The sequence below is a fragment of the Denticeps clupeoides genome, chromosome 3 (assembly GCF_900700375.1).
Source record: "Denticeps clupeoides chromosome 3, fDenClu1.1, whole genome shotgun sequence".
In the NCBI taxonomy this organism is placed as follows: Eukaryota; Metazoa; Chordata; class Actinopteri; order Clupeiformes; family Denticipitidae; genus Denticeps; species Denticeps clupeoides.
In genome coordinates this window covers 24,201,321-24,223,395 of record NC_041709.1, presented here as the reverse complement: position 1 = coordinate 24,223,395, position 22,075 = coordinate 24,201,321, and the positions used below count along the sequence as shown (strand labels likewise).

General features: G+C 43.6%; 1 protein-coding gene across 2 annotated transcripts in view; it reads left to right on the top strand.

Moving 5' to 3' along the window:
- The first annotated feature begins 534 nt into the window (after window positions 1-534).
- The window catches only part of pitpnc1a (phosphatidylinositol transfer protein cytoplasmic 1a), a 52,424-nt gene continuing 30,883 nt past the window's right edge, over window positions 535-22,075 (top strand). For both annotated transcript variants that reach the window (XM_028973393.1, XM_028973394.1), the window contains exon 1: window positions 535-819. In XM_028973393.1, coding sequence (XP_028829226.1) covers window positions 772-819 — 48 coding nt within the window. In that variant the 5' untranslated portion in view covers window positions 535-771. The remainder of the gene's footprint in view (window positions 820-22,075) is intronic.

Genomic DNA, 22,075 nt, shown 5'->3' with positions numbered 1-22,075 from the left:
GTACTTTCACTTTCTTAAAAAGTGACCAAAATGATCTAGTGCCGAACGCAACCGTTCCATGGATCTGCAGGCTGAAACCCGACAGCCGAAAATAAAAGCGCTCCTGGCCTGTAGAAGCATAACGTGACGTTTCCGCTCCGCTCTCACGCAGGACAGCCAGCAGGTGGCGCTGTTGACCTGGTGGCGCAAACCGCAGCATCCGCACCTGAACAATCTTTTTAATGTCACTGGCGCGCCAGCTTATGTAGTCACATTTGCACACTTTCGAGCACCACATGCAGCCATGTGTATAACGGTGGGGGGCGGAGGATGGAGCTCGGCGTATAGTAATATTCATATTATTAATAATAAATAATGCGCACGATGGTTGTTCAAAAACGTGCCTTTTCTGTATCAACCGGACCACTTTATGCCATATTGTGTAACATCTGCACGCTCGATCCTCGGGCACGCGCGCACGCGCGCCTCCCCCTCCTGCGCCGGCACGCGTCCGCGCAACTTTTTCCTTTTTTTTTTTTTTTTTTCTTTCTTCTTCTCCTTCTTTACTCGTCGCGGCGCGCGGGGACGGGGGATGTAACGGAGCAGCGTTTCCTCCTCCTCCTCCTCCTCCTCCTCTTCCTCGTCCAGAAGCCAGCAGGGGAAGCGAAGGAAGCCGAAGAGCCGAGCTCGTCCCCGTCATGTCCCACTCGCCGTGACCGTCCCGCGCGCTTCCACCCGCCGAGTCGCCTCCACGTCCACGGTACCGCGCCAGCGACCTTCCCTCCCGCCGCGATGTTGCTGAAGGAGTACCGGATCTGCATGCCGCTCACGGTGGAGGAGGTGAGCCGCGCATCGCCCGCCATCTGGGGGGGGGGGGTCTTTATTTTATTTTTTTATTTTATTTTTTTTTGCGTTTCGAATAAAAGAAAAACTTCAACTTGGGTCTCGAGACTCGGGGAAAAAGCGCGCGCACGCGAGAGAGAGAGAGAGAGAGAGAGAGGAAGAGAGAGAGAGGGCGAGGGAAAGAGAGAGAGAGAGGAAAAGAGAGAGAGAGATGGAGAGAGAGAGGGCGAGGGAAAGAGAGAGAGATGGAGAGAGAGAGGGCGAGGGAAAGAGAGAGAGAGAGAGAGATGGAGAGAGAGAGAGGAAGAGAGCGAGAAGGGGGTCGGGCGCGCGCGTCACGAGATGCTGTTTAGTCTGGCGCCAGATGTGGCGGATGCGGAGTCCGAGCTGCAAACTTGGCGGTCCTTACTCACACTTTACACAGGGGCCTGGCGTCATGAGAAAATGCGTAGGAGATCATCAAACGCGCCACGTTACGTAACCACATCCAGCCTCTGTGTGCGGGTGTGTGTGCGCATGTGTGTGTGCGTGTGTTTCCAGGCCTTTATCGTGGCGGTGCACATTGAGCTGGGACGTGGCCAGGGGCCTGTGATGCCATGAGCTGACGCTTCCTGTCCAAGTTAGCAGGGAGTCAGCCGGAGTGTGTGAGTGTGGGCGAACACACACACACACACACACAAGTAGCCTGCATCGCATCAGTCACGACGTGTCCACAGACGGGCCCCCAGGGGCCGAACGCAAACAGATCTGAAACGTGTCCCTCGGGCTCCCGAGTAAAAAGCGGAATCCGGCCCACAGGCATTTTCTCTTGAGTGACAGTTTAATATGTGTGTACAGATGAACAATACCATGAGCGATATTTAATAATATCAGTATTATTAATACTGTAGCACTGCGGTAATTGGCCTCACTCCTCCAAGGTTGAATACCGGCTTGGCGCAGGTTTCCTCCCGGTCCTCCGGTTTCCTCCATTTGTCATAAGGCATGTACACTAGGTGGAATCCACACCACGGGGCACAGGTTTCAGCGAATGAGACTACTAAAAATAACATTTATTTGAAGTGTTTTTAGAATGTTGGATGCCCCCTAGTCTGGTTAACACGGTTCGTGGGTCCGGTGAACTTTGACCTCTCATGCATCCCTTGTGACAGTTCAGGTCTGCCACGGTCGTCATGTGATTATAAATGTTCTCAAATGCTGTATGTTTCAAGTCACAAATGTCCTATGGCAAGATATTACAGGGAGACGGTGCGTCAGGAGAGGGAAGGACAGGAGGCCTGACGTCCTCACCATAATTCTGATGTTCTCCCATGATTGGCCTCCCACGTTCACTCCTTTTGCCAAAATAACAAGATCCTCAGAACTAGGGCTGCACAATATTGGGAAAATATGCGATATGCGATATTGTTGTTGAATATTGCGATAACGTAATTTCTTGCGATATTACATTTCCCTAGAGAAATGCTTTTAAAATTACTATTATTATTATTAGTTATTATGATTTAAAAAATCATTTGTATATGTAATGATCATACTAAAATAAACAGGTAATAAATGTTCGTCTGATCTAATTAAATCTAATTCAGGCTAAAAAGAAACAATATGTCAAGGAAGTTGCAAATATTTAGACTTCAAAACATTATGAATGACTTAAAACCCTCAGTAGATATTCTGATTTCTGGTTTGCTGTTACCATAGAACTGCCAAAACAATATGAATTGCTTTCAAAGATTACTTTTTATTTACATGTAACCATACACTCATCAAGAGTGTCTTAAAACAAGAGCATCATTTAAACTAAATATTTCCTTGCCTTGCCTGTTTTTTATATATATATATATAAAATATTATTAAACAAAAATGAAATAAGAAAATACTATTAAACAAAGTGTACAGGCCTTAAATAAATTGGTATGTAGTGGAAACACTACATTTGGACACATACATTTGGCTTGGCACATAAATTAATTCTGCGTCTGAAATCGTGTTCTGTAAATGTGTTCTGTTGGGGTTCGGGATGTGTGTGTTATTGGGATTTAATGTAGCGTGTACAAGGGGAGAAACTTTACACCAGGAAGTCGAGGTGTAGGGTTGTAGGAGAAGAATCCGGAGGAGTTATGTAGAATCCGGAGGAGTAGGTATTGGCTGTTGGCGCCACCTACTGGCTCACGTTCAATAAAAAGCGGTATTCCGGAACCCTCATTTCTATTTTCCTGACCTCGCGGCGACGGCTCGTCACAATAGTATATAGTATGAGATTTCGGACGCAGCATAAATTTCATTTATCGCAACTCTTTGCGATACAGAAATCGCGTATACTATTATCGCGATAATGATAATTTTTCGATATATCATGCAGCCCTACTCAGAACAGAACAAATATTGTAGAATCGAGACCAGGGATCAAATGAGAGCAGAAAAGCTCTTGGAGAGTGACAACTTCTTGTGTCACAACGAAGTGTGTCCTCTGCTTTTAACCATCACCCTTGGTGAGCAGTGGGCAGCCATGACAGGTGCCCGGGGAACAGTGTGTGGGAGACGGTGCTTTGCTCAGTGGCACCTTGGCGGCTCGGGATTCAAACCAACAACCTTCTAATTACGGGGTTGCTTAGTCCGAAATGTATATTTTTGCATTATAATCCACACGTGTCAGAATTTGTTCTGGTGGACCTGGTTCCAGCAGGAAGTAAGGATTAGGCAACTGGGACTGTATATAATCCCCCTTATGCTCATGAATGTGAATGGTAATTCTTTCCTCATAATTATTGGCTCCACGTCTGAGCCATCTGTTTTTTTCGGGGGGTTTGAAGGTGTTAACTAATGAATTATTGTTGCATTTGCTAAGAAACTGAAGTCTGAATTTTGTGGGAATCACTCGAAACTTTAGAAACTTTATAGTTAAAGGGTCAGTTCGTGGGTTAAGGCCAGTCTAACACTAAAAGCGCTTGAATCCGTGAACATGACACTGACACGACGCCATTTCTGACCACAGTGTTTTGTTCCTGGATTAAGACTAGTGCTAAAAAAAATAAAAGACTAGTCTAGGACTAGTCTTAAACTGAACATAAGTGTTTTAATCACCTACAGACAGATATTTATAGGGAAGTTGTGGTTTAATGTTCTTTAAATGCTAAATCCTAGGCTACTGTCCCAGATGAAGAGAAGCATTCCCATAATGCAGTGCTTTGGGCAACGGTCTGATTTGGCAGCAGGTTCAGTCCCTTCGGAGTAAATGTCGTTCTGAATAATGTATTGTTTGCACGTACGAAGGAATGTAACGTTTTTCCTGTGTTCGGCGGCTCCCGGGAGGGAGTGTCCCCTGACGACTTTGCACATCCCGGTTGGGTGGCAGGAACGGGGTGCTGCAGCTGGTCCCATCTGTCCACTGCGGCCGGTTAATCAGCGCCGCTTTTATTAGCACTGAGAGGTGTAATTATTTTTAAAGACCCTCCGACTTTCCGCCTGATTGATGCGTTTTGTACCACGTTCATCTGGGAAATTCTTTTTAGTTGTTCCACAGATGTCCAGCATCATTCTCTCGTGAAAAATCTAGAGCAGGTGCACACACACACACACACACACACACACCATATGTGAGCAGGGATAACTCCCAAAATAAAAGTTTCCAGAAGGATCCGTCATCAAAATGCTTATTATAAAAACGTAACTTTGTGTGGCCATTCTGAGAACAGGACGCGTCCCTTTTCGCTAGAACCGACGCCCACTTGCAGATCTGCAGCATACTTCCCCATAACGACATTTAATGCAGAACAATATGTTCAAACTGCCGCTGTTAGAATGAATCAGAGATTTGAAACAGGACCTTTTCAGAATACAATACAAATCACATTCCGTTTCAGTTTGGCAGCAACTGAGAGTATATTTTATAGAAAAAGACAATAGATATCGGGGAATGAGAACCATATGAGCGTAAGTGAACATCACAGGAATGCAACATCCAGGTCATTATTTAAAGTGAAAGTGAAGTGATCGTCATTGTGAAACAGTGCAGCACAGCACACGGTGACTAAACAAAATGTGTCCTCCGCTTTTTACCGTCACTCTTGGTAAGCAGTGGGCAACTATGACATGTTTTTTTTTTTTTTATATTTTAGTATAAAGTTATTTATATCCTTTTGCCAGTAGAAAGTTTCATATGTATATCTTAATCTCATCCAAAGTGTCTCCACCCCTCAATATACTGTTAGCATTAGCCTGAATACATAATGAAATATGTAATCACATGTTTATATTCTGTAGTGCAAATGTAATGAAGACAATTACAATGATTTTAAATGTTAAGTCTTGTGCTTAAATATATTTAAAACATATTGTCGACAATATAAAATTTTAATCTATTTTTACATGTAGAGGTTGCGCTTGTTACCATGGCGCTAGCTTGCTTTTGTGCTAGCATGATGTGATGTTGCTAACGCCCTTGGATGCAACACATTCAGTTGCTACTCAAGAGTAATATTTGTGTAGTGAGATCAAATGTATGCATACGTGATGTTGGAATACCGTGTTGGAATTCTTTTTTAATGACTTATCCTTGCCTGACATTTGCAGCATATAAATGCATGTGTGGGAACTTTGGCTCTCACTACATCCTGGTGATCGCGGGGTCAGTGGGGTTATGTATGTGTCATGATCCGGTCCGGCAGGGGTGACTCCGGGTTTCATGTTAGTCTTGTGTAATGTTCCCTGATCGTGTTCACCTGTTGTATATTTATATAATTGTATAAATCTGTCCTGTTCGTGTCTGTTTGTATCAGGTCATTGTCTGGTGATGTTCCCTTGTCGCGTGCCTTCTGTATTAGACCCCTGTCCTGTGACGTTGTGCGTATGCGTCCTCCTTCCTCGCCAACGTGACAGTATGGTTTGCATGTGGATAGCTGTTTTTTGCAATCCTGCAGTTGCCACCTTCTGGCCGTTAATCATCTGTAGAAGCAGCGAAGCTCCCAGTGATTACTAACACCGATGCACCCTCATGCGGGCGGGGCCGTATGGTCCAGCAGTCAATTCAATACCTCGCTGATGGTAATATATGGGTAACGCTTGGATGTGCGTTGCTTATGAGCGGGATTCGCATGCCTGAGAAGAGAATCATGATCCGTTGTGTCACAACGCACTAGTCCGGTTTGTGGGTTTTTCAGTGACAGGTGAAATATTTTCAGACCACGACTTGCTCTGCTGAATTAGCATGTGTGCAGGTCTGGTGCACTCGTGTAAAGGTCGGATGGCACAGGCACACTGTCAACCAGACGCCATTTACATTTGGTCAATAATAAACAAGCAGTTTGCTGAAAATGTCAGAGCGAGTGTGTTGTTCACATTACCAGCGTCGCAACATTTGACCAAGATGTAACATTTTCAGACCTCACCACTGGAGTGCTTTTGTTAATTAGTTTGTTAATTTACGTTGGATGTCATTGTGGCTAATCACTTGCTATTGCTAATTTGCGGCGCCGGTCCCCCATTTCAAACGGGACCAGATGTCTGCAGAATTCATGCCATTCTAATGGCCTCAACAGAAGACAACAAATCACTTTTGAACCACCTTGATTGGACGAACAGTATTAGATCTAGTTACTGTTGAGGTCATAGGGGGGTAGTAGCCTAGTGGGTAACACACTCGCCTATGAACCAGAAGACCCAGGTTCATCCCACTTACTACCATTGTGTCCCTGAACAAGACACTTAACCCTAAGTTGCTACAGGACTGTCCCTGTAACTACTGATTGTAAGTCCCTCTGGATAAGAGTGTCTGATAAATGCTGTAAATGTCATACGAACGTACGCACAACGATACGCCACAGACTTCCAAGTGCATGTGTAAGTATAATATTCCTCAATATAAAATATACATCAATATAGATGTGTGAACTAGTAAATATGAGGTCAGTGAAAATGGCCCATGCAAATACATCCCTGAGTAACATGGCCTGATTATTTGCCGTAACAGTGCGTGTGTCACAGTGTTAATTGTAAAATGAAAAATGAGTTTTGTTGCGGCTGTATGTGGGAATTTGGTAGACCCCAGCTACCTGGCCTGTGATTTTGTTCTAATTACGCTGTTTTTGAGTTGCTTCTGTGAGAAGAAAGTTCATCCTTGAGCTCAGATTTCCACCGTACCACACACTCTCCCTGCCTAATTGGTTTAAGTCACACAGCTGGGGCTAGTGCTGCACGATTAATCTAATCGCAATCGTAATCGCGATGTCAGTCTGTGCGATTACATGAACGCAAAAAGCTGCGATTTAAATGATTAGTACATGGATTAGATCGGCAACATATCCGATCCATTCTCTTATTCTCTCAAAGTTTGCGAGTCTCACTTCAGTCGGATGTGACGTATTTGGTCACATGACTTTCGATTCGGAGACATATGGTTAGACGCCGCATGACGCGCTGCATCGTACGTCAACGTCGCCGCCATATTGCGATAGGCTCTGCTGTGGCGTGAAGCATATACATGTCTATGGAGAGAAGTGCATAAAAATGCCTCACTCTTGTGCTGCTTGGGGCTGTACAAACCGCTGTACGCTCCAAACCAGGGATTACATTTCATAGGTAAGGCTGGACAATTGTTTTTAATATATTTGGCCATTATAAAATCCCCGTTTTATAAGTCTTAACCTTAGCTAAGATAAGATAAGCTAGCGAAGCTATGCATTCCTGTGTTCAAGTCAGCCTCCAAACAACGTTTTGGCTAAACGTAGGCATTAACTATTTAGACTGTTCTTAGCTGTTTAGTTAACTTTTCTCAAACTTTGAAGGTTTCCTAAAGAAATTCACCTCTGTTTACAAATCTTAACCTTAGCTAAGCTAGCAAAGTTATGCATTCCTGTGTTCAAGTCAGCCTGCAAACAACGTTTTGGTTAAACGTAAGAACTATAATATGGGATTTTATAATGGCCAAATATAATCAAAACAGTTGTTTAGCCTTACCAGGGTTTGTCGTTCGACAGTAATGTAAAATAGTTTTTTGTGATTTATTTAATTTTGTAGAATATTGTATTTTGAAAGCACTGGGCATTTCAGGTTATAAGTAGTTTGTATGTTTATCATATCGCAATCGCATATCGCAATATTGATCTCAATAATCGCAATATGTCTTTTTCCCCAAATCGTGCAGCCCTAGCTGGGGCTGTTTAAAAAGATCTTGTAATGTGATGCTGAGACGATTGCCACATGAATTTTCCGAGGAAGTATTAATGCTTGGACATCCAAACCTTCTGATATTTACCTGCATTTTATAGATAGAAATAAATAGCTAATAGCTTAAGTTCAGCTGTGAGGGCTGATCTGTATTCAGTGTAATATAAGGAAGTGCCACCAGATGGAACTTGCAAATTAGATGTTGGGTGACCAGGGTAACTCGGAATTAGTCTGAAACGTCCATTGCTGTATCTGGAATCAGGCTCTTCTTCTTCTCCTTCTTCTTCTACATAAGGCTGCTCCCGTTGGGCATCGCCATAGCGGATCAACCACCACCATTCAGCCCCCCCCCCCCCCACCCCCCCCCCCCCCCCCCCCCCCCCCCCACTGTCCAATCAATGACATCCAACGCACATCCTTCTCCTAGGATACTCAGTGTCTCTCCTCTGAATTAGGGTTTACTCGCTGTATTGTGGTCTGCTTAGTGAACAAGTGGATGTTTTGGACGCGGCCTTAATTTTCATTGTCAGATCAATTTGCCAAAATTTCGCATAAAACAGAAGGGCAAATGAATGAATCAGATTCATTTAGTACATGAATTTAGTTATGAGGAATTTGTGGGGATCAGAGAGCATTTTGAATTGCTTTGATGATCCCAATTCCAATGTCAGTATCAGTGCAATGATGGTGGGGACATTCAGACATGATTTTCTGCTGTAGATGCCGTTCTCTTTGTCGTTGCTCTGCAGTGCGTTATTGCAGCGACATGTTGGAATTCTGCTTTTGGAAACTGTACCTCTACATCCTAATCATATGTTGTCAGCCAATTTGATATTTCTGAGCCAAAGAATCAATACTGAGCACATCAGTCGAAGCCTAGTGGATGCCGACTTGCAGGGAACAGCGGACACAATTTTCATTTCATAAGGTGGCATCTACATACGACAATGAAGCTACACACACATGCACACCATCATTGGCAAATTGCATGTTTTGAGGGGCGAGGTACTGGAGGACCTGGTCCAGAACCCCAGATATCATCTTGCTGTGGCAACCACATCCATTCTGTGCGTTACAGTAGTCAAGGACCTATACTGATACTATGCGGTGAAGTGACATTTGACCCTCTGGGAGCCGTTACCGTGCGAGTGACTGAGAAGAGGAGATCAGAGGCACCGTCCAGCTGATGGAAAAAGTAAACTTCTGCCCCACCATGGCTTAGACATGATTTTCAATCATGGTTGTCCCCCCCCCATACACAGACATGTAGAGTGTGGGGATGGTAGTAGCCTTGTGGGTAAGGCACAAAGTCACAGGTTCAAACCCCACTTACTACCATTGTGTCCCTGAGCAAGACACTTAACCCTGAGTGTCTCCAGGGGGGACTGTCCCTGTAACTACTGAGTGTAGGTCACTCTGGATAAATGGCATTAATGAATGAGTGAAATGTTTAGGTTCACTAATATTCACCAGCTCATCCATCCGAAGGCATGAATTAAAATGCTGATAATCTGCATATTAGCATTGGTAGTGGGCAATTTCAGACCACTCATAGCGGTGTCATATGTGGCTAATGTAGCTTGAGTCGGTATATTCTTCTTCTATTCATCTGTAAGAGCACGAAATTGTTTCTTCTTTCATCAGCCGTGCCCACCATTCTGCTGAACGGCACCCTTCATGCCATTATTGTTTCAAGCTAAGTGCCAGTAATTGCGATTCCTCCACAGGGAAAGAGAGCCCCTAATCACATTTGCTAAGTTCTGAAAGTGAGCGAGGGCGCCGAACGCTTAAGTGCGGATGGGTTTTCTGCTGCATCTGTGTGAAGAGTGTTGAGTTGTAGTCCTGTAGCCTCAGAGGAACCCTCAGAAGAACCCACTAAACATGAGATATCGCGAACCGTTCAGCTACAATCCAGAATCCTGTTGTCGCTGTACAGGAGATTTCTGCAGGTTGCCATTTTCTAACATTCTGAATCCTGACATGTATATGCACGTTATAATGAACACGTTATAATTTTATCGCAAATAAAAAATGTACTGCTACTTCCTCCACTTACCTCTCAGATCGTTTTGAGAGCATTTTTCAGTTCCTTTAATCAAACATATTAAATTTGGTGAAATACATTGCATTAAAATCTTAAACCGTTCTTTCATATGAATGTTAGGCAATGCAGGTCTGGAACTGCGTGTTGTGGAGATTGTGGAGCTGTGAAGTACCACTAGTTTACGTTGTATATTTGTCATAAACAATCGAGTCTCTTGTGTTCGTTCAATTTGTCTGACGATATTGACTTTGGCTGAGGTCATCAAACCTTCTCATCTTTTTTCATATTTTCATCATACTTCCAACAGATCTGGACATTTCGAGCTTAAACAGAAAATTTCATTTATGCCACTTTTTGCATGGACTATGCAGTAATCTTTGTATGAATCAGTGAGTGGGCTTCAGGGTGTGATATAGCAGTAGAAAATGCACACTAAGCATTATTGATTCAGAGATGTTGGGGTGTGTGTGTGTGTGTGTGTGTGTGAGTGCGTTCCAACTGATTCATTCAGGGAAGCAGGGGATTGATCCAGTGTGGGGGGGCTAATGCAAATTCTGTCGCCCCTGAACACAACAGTCACTTTTTGGTTTAATGGGTGAACAAGTGAGAGGAAGTGCATTGATTTTATGCAGCCACTGCCTCCAAGTCACATTGAATTCAGATATGACATTTGCATACGTCTCATATTAGAGGCGGAAATAAGAACTGGACAGCTGGCTTCTTAGGGGACGTCTCAGGGGAACCCAAGAACTAAAGGTCAGATTTTCAGATGAAGAGCAGGAGAAATATTTCAAATGTGGCTTGTTGTGTCAGGGCTGTAAATGAGTAACATTCTCTGCTTTCGATGAAGACGGTGACACTTTCGGACATGTTCATTGGCTGGTGGTTGGAACTGTTGGCGTGTAGCATGGTTTGTTGGAAGCCCAGTGGTTCTTCATCGTCACACCTCGCAATAAGGTAATGAGCGACATGAGTGCGGGGACTTGTCGGACCGTGAGCTTTGCTTCCCTTCTTTATCTTTAATTAGTGCCACGTTGCCATGGCAACAAAAACAGTTCATTTTCCATGCTGTGTGGTGGAATCCATTTTTGTCTTATTTTTGATGTTGCAAATGGTGAATTGTAGTCACTTTGTAGGAATTTTCATCACGTTTGAATTTTCTCATTCTTTTGAATGCGTTATCGCTAGAAATGTTTACTACAAACTTTCACGTTCTTCTGGGTGAACAGAATACTCTTAATTTCTTGGTCTGTCATTAGTCAACTTTTTTTTCAAAGATATTTTTATTGGCTTTAAGCAAGAGAGACACAACAATAAATAAGTAAATAAATATCTTTTCGAGGCTTAGACATTAGTCAACCTTTGATGAGTTTTGTGTGGCCTTTTTGAACCAGTAACATGCTCTAAAGACTGGCGAATGAAGTGGTTTCTCCTTTTTTTGTTTGTGGTTAAGGATGCAGCCGGTCAGTACTGCCTCCCGTCTGATTTTCTGCACATACGGTACCATTGACAGTTAATCCTTTGGCCAGTTTCGGATTACTCCATTTTTGCTGATCGCCGCCTCTCCTTGAGCCAGGGCACGCGACACACTGAAGCGCAGTGCGAAGCAGGGAGAGGATTATGGTTGTCATGGTTGCCGTGGGTCTTATGGCACCAGATATACCAAGAGAAACATCACCAGTCTTGCTGGGACACAATTTTTGCCATGTTGCTCAAAATCAGTCGAGTTATTCGGCTGTTTTAGACCAGTATCATGAGGAGCATCACGTTATTGACAGTTTTGGTGCGTAGTATAAAGTCCAAAAGTGGCATCACTGGACACAGGACTAAAGTACAACTATTGCGATCACCTACAAATGGCACACTACAGGAATCCGCAGAAGAAGGTCTGAAAGGACCTTCTGGACCCTGTTTTCCGCCCTCTGTGTGCTGCGAAGACGATACGAAGCACCTAATTGGCATGATTGTGCAGCGATGAGTTGTCTGTCAGCAGGACAGGATGTCACTCCAGGTCACCATCGATGGCCGGGGGGTGGGCGGCTCCAGCCTGGGTTGGCCCCGCCTCCCCTTTTACAGCAACAGCAGTGCAAACACGGGCAGATGTGCAGACTCAGAGGCCGGGAGAGAAGAGCTTTTAACAAGGAGGGCTGGTCTTTACTCACTGGCATGGAAAGGCTTTTAATTTGCAAAGTCAGCGTGGAGCACCGGACAACACTGCCGTCATTGTCCTCGCTGCAGATGACAGTGGAAAGGGACTGGCAGTCCTGGGAACTTGTTTTTTGGGAACGGGTTCTTTTGATGTTGCCTGTCGTGTGAATGCGGGCATTTTGAATGCTGATGCCTCGAGGCTGTTGTGCTGTTAGCATCGGGTCACATGGTCAGAGCTGTTCTGCTGGTCTCTAACACTGGAAGAAGAGACAAGAGGACTCCATTCGAGGATCACCTGTCCTGTCATAAACTGAGCTGCAGCGTTGCGGCCCTGTTTATGTACCAAAGTACATCATTTTTAAACTCATTTGATTGTTACCCTGTAAATTAAAAAAATCATAATGATGATGTATGATGCCGCTAAATTAATTTGATGCCTCATTCCACAGACTTAATGTCCATTCATGCAAAGTAACAAACGTCTCTATGGCATTCAGCGCCAGATACAGAAGGTATTATTGCACGTCAGTGTGTTTTTGCATTCATCACAGCCCCATCTGTTACTTTTCAGGCAACCTGGGCAATGGATTTAGAACAGTGTATTTAACCCTTGATGCGGTTTAACAACAAATGAAGAAACTAATTAGAGCAGATTGCATTTTAATGCCTTTTAATACTGCCGCATCATGTGCAGTTTGGCCGCAGATGTTTTAAAGGGACATGCGAGCCATGCAACTTCATCTCATCCGCTTGCAGCTTTCAGCCTACATGCAGGACCTGCGGAACTGCAACGGAAGAGAAACCACCGACGCTTATCAGTCTGCATTTCTGCAAGTGCGCTCGGTCCACCCACATTCACACCTCCGGAACGAGTGTGAATGTCTGACGTGATGTGCTGATTAAATACAACGTGCTCAGGGCACGTTTCATTAAACAAAAACCTTGTACTTCAATCCTATGCATTATGCAAGAAAAACTATTTTTGTTAGTCATTTCCAGATGCCATATGTCTTTTTGTTGCACTGTTGTCTGCTGTTGGTCACCTTCGCATATCTGCCATACTTCAGGTTCTTCCCACCTTCTGAAGCTGTAATTACCAAGCAAGTCCTGGCACATCCAGTGCTTATGTCCATCTCCGGCTCTGCTGGACCTGGAAAAGTTGACTTTTTTTATCCACGGATGAGCTCTTGGTGTCTGTTTACTTTGCGCTCTGCCTGTTCCCGTCATGTGGATTTATACGAGGGGAGTGAGGAGAAGAAACTGCTGGTGAAGAAGAAACCGTTGTTTTTAATTAGCAATGCTCTCCAAACAGACATCCTCTACTTCCTTCCCCCAGATGATGACGCCATTGTCCTTGAAGTGCCTCCAGCAGTCAACAGGATCTTTGTTTTTGCGCGTGTGTTGATTTTCCAAAGAATTTAGAACGTTCTGTTCCATGTGGCCTGGTCCTGTTGATAGCTGTGTTCCTCCAGGCATTATTCTGGTGGACAAGGTCATGTCAGGGGAGGGTTTTTAGAGGTCTCTTTCCAATAGATTACCACGGCATTTAGTTGTTGTCTTTAGTTATTTACTGTGTTGTTGTTTTTGAGTCATGTTTTGGTCACAACTGGAAGATGATGGGGCTGATACAAGCAAAGTAAAGCCGCTGCATTGTTGCACTCGTCAATACCCAATCCCTACCACTTACCATAAACTTGAACCAATTCATACATATCGTCTTAACGTGGACAACCTAAACAAAACACAATTCCAACGGCAGGCATATAAACGAACATGACCAAAAAACTCGTACCATGTCCGACCGTGGATTAGTTTACCATAAACATGCAACATAACCAGCAGCCCGATACACATTCTGAACATCTGAACTATGTCGGGGCGGCAAAAAAAGCGAGGTTTTTGGCACTTTTCCGCCAAGCACCGACGGGATACTGCAGCTATAACACCCATGTGCGGTCCTATTCTGTTTGGAGCTCTGGGCAAGCACCCCACAACCTGTTTTGCCGACGTTACCTGAACAGTAACATTGGGTCTGTAATGAATGCAAAACTGAAGCCACTGTTCTATTTTCTATGTTTTTCCTAAATTAGTGCATTTTTTCTAAACATTGCAATATAATGAAAGCGAATTCTTGTGATTGTGATACACAGCACACGGTGACACAATAAAATGTTTTTTTATTGTGTTTTTTTAACCATCACCCTTGGTGAGCAGTGGGCTGCCATGAAAGACAACCGGGGGGCAGTGTGTGGGGACGGTACCTTGATCAAGGGGACCTTATTGGCACCTTGGCAGTTTGGGATTTGAACCCGCAACCTTTGGTTATGAGTCCACTTCCTTACCCACCAGGCCACCACTGCCCGCTTCCTTATATTGACTTCTTTATATTTTGCCGTGTTTCTGAATAAAGAGATTTTTTATCCCTGTATCACAATATGTATCATGTTTCCAGATTATACCTGTTCTGTTTAGTTGAATCTTCTGAACCTCAGCGGTCTGGATTTGATATTCAGACCGTTGATATATTGTGTATATTCAGCTACTATTTCTGCTCTAGAGCCTCTGATTGTGTTCTAGTTGTGTTTTTGGAACACGCAGCCTGCTTTTGAGTCCTGCATTAACATTTTAACTTTTTTTAGCCACATGGGTTGTGTGGTTCAGATGAGGATTGTGGTTGACTACTGGTAAAAGTGGAGCATTTTGGCTTATTGCATTATTTGAGAGGTAGAACTACTGATAGGTAGTTCAAAGTCCTTGTTTGCCTTCCAATGCGGGCCACATCATGTTTTGGCCATTGTGCTTTTCTTGCAGGCCTCACATTTTACTCGGCATTTTACCCTGACCCTCGTGCGTCCATGTTTGTGGTTCGAGTGGAGATGTTGTTTGCATGGAACTGTACAGAGTTATGCAGCCTTATCAGACTGACCCATCTCCACCCGGATGAGGTCTGCAGAGGTCAGAGCTGTGCACCGTACTTCAGACATTATGTTGGGTAATGGGAGTAATGGTCCTGCTTTCCACAACATTACAACAATTTGTGCGCAAATAAATCGTTTTAAATGATCCAAGAAAAACAGAAGATAGACGGCTTAATGTCACATAGATTTTTTTCTTTTTATTTGTTTGTCTGGAGGATTGTAAAACTTATGGCTTGGCCCTGCGTCATGGAAAACCCCAGTTAATGTCTTTCAGACGTCTGGCCCACTCTCCCTCAGACATGATCTTCTCAAGATGCTTGCCAATTTTTTAACTCTGGGCCCAGAATTGACCTTTTTTTTCCAAGGCTACATCGTTCTGTGTTTGCTGCAGTTTAAACACAGCTGATGCTGCCTTTTGCCTGCGTAATATTTCTCAGTTGGCTTTCAGAGTCTCTAGAAACAGGATAGTTGTTTTCTTTATTTCTTAAATAGATGACGTCAGAAATAATGAGCCACATGGAGTATCTGTAGGCCAGAGTCTTGTTTAAATGACTGGAAATTGCTCATACTGTGCTGCTTTCGTGGTCGTTGAATATAAAATCCATTAAAAATGACTTGGGATGTGGTGTACAACCCATTTGGAGCATTCAAGTGGTCAGAAAATGGATGCCAGAAGCTGCTTCAGATGGCAGTTTACATTTAAATGAAACTACAAAACACATACAGCTTCACAAGTCTAATGATTTGATTATATTATGATTAAATGCATCACAATGCATCCCATAATTTTTTTTCTACATTACATCATATTACGTTTTCAAATCCGTCATTCACACAGGCGTTTTTCTGAACCAGGCGTCAGATCAGCACGGACTAAACGCAGACCGTTTTTCTGCTTATTGGAAAAAATCAAAGTGTCCGCACAGGCGTTCAGCTCGGATGGCATCAAATAAATGCTGAATGCAACATTTTCTTGGAATCTATTTCTGTCGAAATCCTGATGAACACGTGTTCATTCTTAGTTTTGATGCCTTCAGTGAGAATCTACCAATGTAAATGGTCATGAAAATAAAGAAAACACATTGAATGAGAAGGTGTGTCCAAACTTTTGGTCTTTACTGTGTGTGTGTGTGTGTTATTTATTTGTTTGTTTGTTTTTAAACTAAGGAATCACCACTAGATGGAGCGCCCTAATGGAGTGCAAACAAGTTGTCAGTTAATCATGGTAACATTATATACAAGGGTTGTTACTCGATATGAAATTCATCACATTCTTGGGAGTTCAGACAAAGTCCTGACTTGCAACGGCAATTCAGAAGCTTTGGAAAGGAACTAAAATTTGGTCTCTGACTGATGATTATGTTAAACACAAGGTGTTTGAGCTGAATGAACAAGTCTAATGTAACTGTAAGCTACTCAGTGGTCAATATACGGATATTTAATGAAATTGACCTGACCTTTCATATGCATCCAGGAAGTAGTTGCATAGAGTTTGAGATGGTCTACCTTCTTTCAGATCAGAGGTAATTTCAGCAACTGCAGTGTTACTGAGAGGGCTTTCTGTATCCTTCTCGCCCCGACTCCCATTTTCACTCTGCCCCATCCCGTACTCAAGGTTAATGAAGTGATTCAGCCGCTCTGCAGTGGCGCAGCCTTCCCAGGCTCAGAGCAATCGTGCCAGCGCCGGGTGGCAGCTATCAGTGGCTTTCGGCCAATTATCCAGAGGCTCGCCAAGGGGTGAAAATGAACGTTTCCCCGCCATCTTTTAAGAATGGCAGGACCAAGAGCACGGACGGGAGTTTTTTTTTTTGGTTTTATTTATTGAGTGCCTGCGCCTGTACTCCATCGGCATGCCCTCCACTCAGCGCCATTAGTATTCTCAGCCACGGACACTGTGGCCTGGGGTTAATTTCCATTAGGCTGAGTCACCCCTTACAAATGATAGGTGCTGCCAGAGTGGTCCAGTAATAACATTTTAAAACGCGCTCGCGTAAACCTGGACAAAGAATTCGGGGTGTTTTCAAACAGCAAGGCCAAACCCCTGCAAGTCTTCTGGCTTCGGTCTGGGACTTCAGCGTCCTCCGCTGTGCTGGCCAGCTGGATGCAGTTCTGGCTAACCCCTGTGTGCCATCAGGCTGATTGAGTTTTGTCCTCGGCTGCCAGATTACCCAACCCGGTCCAGATATCTTAAAAACACATCGTCATCTTTCATAATCAGCACTGATCTGGTTACTGAGATTAATGCAATTGCACAAATATTATTCTCTGCAATAACAATAATGCCATTAACTTCTTAGGCTTTTTTGTGGATGCAAGGAGGAGAAGGCAAACTTGCCTTGATTTATCGCAGTCAGCGTGTTTTGGACTAGATATTTTGCCGTATCTGTTTTAAAACTTTTAAGGCGCCAGGTGTTGGCAAATTGCACGTGAAGCTTCCATCCATCAGGCATTGATCGTTATCTGCCGATAAGAAACTGAAAGTGAAGTGATTGTCATTGTGATACACTGCAGCACAGCACACGGTGCACACAGCAAAATGTGTTATCTGCTTTTAACCATCACCCTTAGTGAGCAGTGGGCAGCCATGACACTTTACTCAGTGGCACCGAACCGGCAACCTTCTGATAAACTTTTTGAACAGTTTGATCAGCATCAACTTTGGTTTATGCTAAAGAAATAGTCTAGGTTGAAGTATAGCAGCCAAGGCATGCAACAAAAGCACAGATTTTCTTTGCATTTTTGTCTACGTTTGCAACAATCACAATTACTATAATATAATACATGTCACGCTGGTTTGACATGGCAAGGCAGTCGATCTGGAATGATGGCTGGACATGACGATGAAGAAGGATGCATACACACGACGTCATGAAACGGATTTAATACATGATGGACAGGGGAGACATCCAGTAACAATGACCCAATGGCGAACAGACACGAACAGGGCAGCTTTATACAATCAGACACAGATGAAAACAATCAGGAAACAATAACACAGGTCCAACATGAAACTCCGGTCCGCATCACGACAATGCCTCAAAGTGGTGCTCATGAATTCTTATTCCAGAAGTTGGCGATCTGCAATTGGCCCAAGGTGAAATCATCAAAAAATACATGTATGGGGCAGGTAAATGTTAAAAAAAAAGAAGCTAAACATTTAGACGAATGCTGTTAAGGTTAATGTCTTTAGGAGCCCCTAGTGTCCTTCTAGCTCATTGGGTAAACACAGGCAAGATCAATATTCCCACAGGACCTGAACAACCGACTAAAGGTAGAATTGTGTTCTGCAGGACGAAGAGCCCATTGAGTGGAAAACATGTTTTCACTCATGGTAATGGACTGCTTGTCATTTAAGTGGACTTTGGTTAACTGGGTGCTTGTTTTTCCTGCTTGTAAATGTGATGAATAAAGAGCACTGTGAAGTACTCCCATTGTCTAGCTCACCTAGAGTAGCTTGATAAAGCCACTGATGCTGCTCCTGACCAATGTTTGGTTCAGTGTGTCTGATATTGATGTTGCCATTTTACCGCAAGAACCCACAGCACGCTATCGTTCCCATTAAAATCGTTGTTTTGATTTGTGGTATTGATTAAAGACCTTTTAAGGAGAGATTGCTCATTTCGTAACCTTTCAGGCCTGGGCTTTATGACTTCCGTGTTCTCTGAGTGGTCGGTGGGTCAATGGGACCATGGGTGATATGTTTGCTTCTCTAGATCAAAGAAGATGTTCTTTTGAGCAAAGTCTTTATTTCGAAAATTTTTTTCCTGATGAGAATGCACTGCAGAGTCAAAATAGGTGAACACTCTTGAAGGATGTATGCGTAAGAATATCCAAGCCCATTCAAAGATGATTGATTCAAAGAGCCATTGTCCTTAACCAGCACTTGTTTCGTAATTGGAATTCTCCTACCAGCATCTGTTGTGGTCACTGAAAGAGCATATATGTTCCCAAGACAACAGTTGCTCAGTGACCAGATGTTTTTTTCTGAAAGGCCTTTGTACAGGTCAAAGGTTATGCTGTGTTTTTGTTCAGTTAAGGTCAAGCTAGCTTCTCAAATACATTCGGACTTCATGACTGGGAATTGTAATTGTTTGGATGCTATTGAACCATATACTTCTATCACTGTATCTTGATTTGGTTCCGTATCAGTGTTCAATGCAATCTTTTTATTGTTGTGTGGGCCTATATAAAATTATTCATTTTGTTTCTTGTTAAACATACAAAACATGTCCTCTGCTAGTAGGGATGCACTAATCCTTTATGTGTATCGGATGCACAAATAATGATTCAAATAATTGGATCGGGTATAGGTAACAGTGGATCAATCTAGGAAATGGATCAGTTTTCAGTTGTTGGTTTGGTATAAAACAGTTTATAAGCATGTGCGCACTACATCATTCGACCAAACGCAGTGACTCTGTACTCTGAAACTCATTGTTTTATGCACCTGAAGACCGATCTTTTGCTGTGCACAGTTTCTGCCGACATCGTGTGCACTGTGACGCAATGACAATGCAACTAATACAAACAAAGCATTGAGGCGGGCTCTCAACCCAAGATGGAGGAAAGGTTGACTTTAGCAGTGATTACAAGTTGATTGAACATGTCATTTTTTTGGCCTTGGTTGACATCATTTTTAAGTATGTGAACATTTTTAAGTCAAGTTTACAGTGTTGCCAGTCTCCTGAAGAATATCATGTGTCTGTTGCTGGCTTTATGTGATTTTGAACCCGAAATTTGCTTTGTTGTTTATGGTTTGGATTTTTAACTCATTTGGAACCCTAATTAACCCTTTGATGATGAAACCTCACCTCAGCAAAGTTCCTGTAAAGGAGTATTGTCTGGTCACAGGGTTCACAGACCTTAATGGGAGCAGGCATAATCCTGACTCCTGTGGCCTACTACCCTTCATCAGACCTCACCTGTCATGTTCATTTTTCTGTTACCATTTTAGTTGTGATGGGGTGCGGGGGTTTTGCGGTCACTGCCAGCTCAGTAAAGACCACCTATTTTTATCTGAAGTACCCCCCAGCCCAACGCCTGTTTTTTTGTGCCACATTTTGGCAGAGCAGTCGTCCCAAGGTCCAAGATCCTCCCCCATCGGCCCAGTTAACTCCATTCCGCCCCCTCACTATTCACGTGCTCCCCACCGGGGTTGCTGACCCCTCAGCTTGGATTACGTCATATGAGTTGCCGAGATGCACGCCAGCCCAGCCCCCCTCGGCATGATTCCCTCTCAATGGAAGGCATCTGGAAAAACACATGATGCAGTTCCTGGTAAGAGAATGTGTGCTCATGTTGTATTGCAGGCATGTGTTTTTTTCCACATGCCGTGTGGCCATTCCTCCGTGGATTTGGTGTCTACGGTCCCTGGAGGGAGACAGCCAATTAAGTCTTTTTTTTTACCCTGCTAATACTGTCGAATGCATTGCAACCACTGATTCGTCTTAAAAGCGCAAAATAATACATTTACAGAAAGAAGAAAAATGGTGCGGTGGATGGCTTTTATCCTTTCATTTGCAAGTAATATTTATTGTCCCCGGAAGGCCATTGCCAGAGTAAACGAACATTGCCCGTTAATCCAGTGCCTCAATATACTCTACAAAGTCATGGCTGTAAAGCGGCAGTGCACCATAAAGCCAGAGAAAAATAATTGCTTGTTTTATTGGACCTGGCATGGCTCATGTAGCAGAACGCGGAGGGGTTGGGGGGTGAGGCCATTTACAGGGAGAGGTTATTACCCTCCAAAAAAAAAAAAATCATCTAATCAACCCCTGCTGATTCCAAACATGTTGGAGGACATCCAGATCTGGGTGCTGCGGCGTCGTCTTCATTTCACCGTTTCTATGTGGCTGTGCAGCAGGGCATGAGTCTGGAGGGATGCACCGAGCTTCCATTAAAGACCTGAAAAGGCCACACACTTTGTTACCCCGGTGCATTAGCAAGATAGCGCGGCACGCAATGATGAAGAAGTGCTTTGATTTCCACAAACAAGCCCACAGAGTCTCCATTAAATATACTGTTACATATGCCCTTCCTTAATCTTTTCATTCATCATTATCCAGACTGGTTGTAGTATGAGCCGGATGGGGGTTAACACTTAGGTGCTCGTGTTGTCTTGATCTACAAAACAATGAGTTTCTGTGTTAAACTGTAAGCCCATATTAGCTCCCGTATTACACAGTCTAGCATTAACATTTTTTACCACATTTTAACCAGTGGCTGTTGAGTGAAAAAGACTTAACAACATATGAAGCCTCAACAAATAAAATAGTTGGTCCATAATCCAGCAGTTAATGTTGTTGCTAAGCAACATCATTCTTGCACAATTAATGTTGCATACTTGCATTAGGGTCCAAATTTTATCAAATGCATGCACAGCAGACCCAAACAAATCCCATGATGCAATGTTGTGTCAAAACTGTAACTAAGCTTTGTATGTAGCAGTTAAGCTAAAGTAATTCATTCTGCAGGACGTTTATGCACTTAGCGTAATAAAAATATTGGGTTTAGTTCAGTTTAATTGAGCAGCAGGTATTTTTGGATACGAGCGGGCGTGGCTGACGGTAGTGAAAGACGACATCTACGGCTCAGAGTGTTGGTGTAGTCACATCTCATTAGCTTGCTTGTTAGTGCTTAGTTAGCGCTGCAGCTAGCATGGCACCAAGGACTTTCTCACTCTGGGGCAGTCACAGCAGAGCGAGAAAACGTGTTATGTAGAACGGCCGTGAGTTATATGCTAGTGTCACTGGGCTGCCTGCTTTTGCAGCGAGGTAGTATTTTTGGTTTCATATTAAAGGCCAAGGCTTAGGTACCCTGGAAGAAAGAGGGGGTGGAAATAAAAAAGAAAAGTCATTTCCATCTGGAAGGTCTTGTGACCGGCCTTGCCATCGCATGACGGAAACCAAAGTCACCCACTGCTCTTCATGCAGGTTAAAAATAGCATCAGCACCCTGACCTCTGTTCTGCTATTACTGGGTCT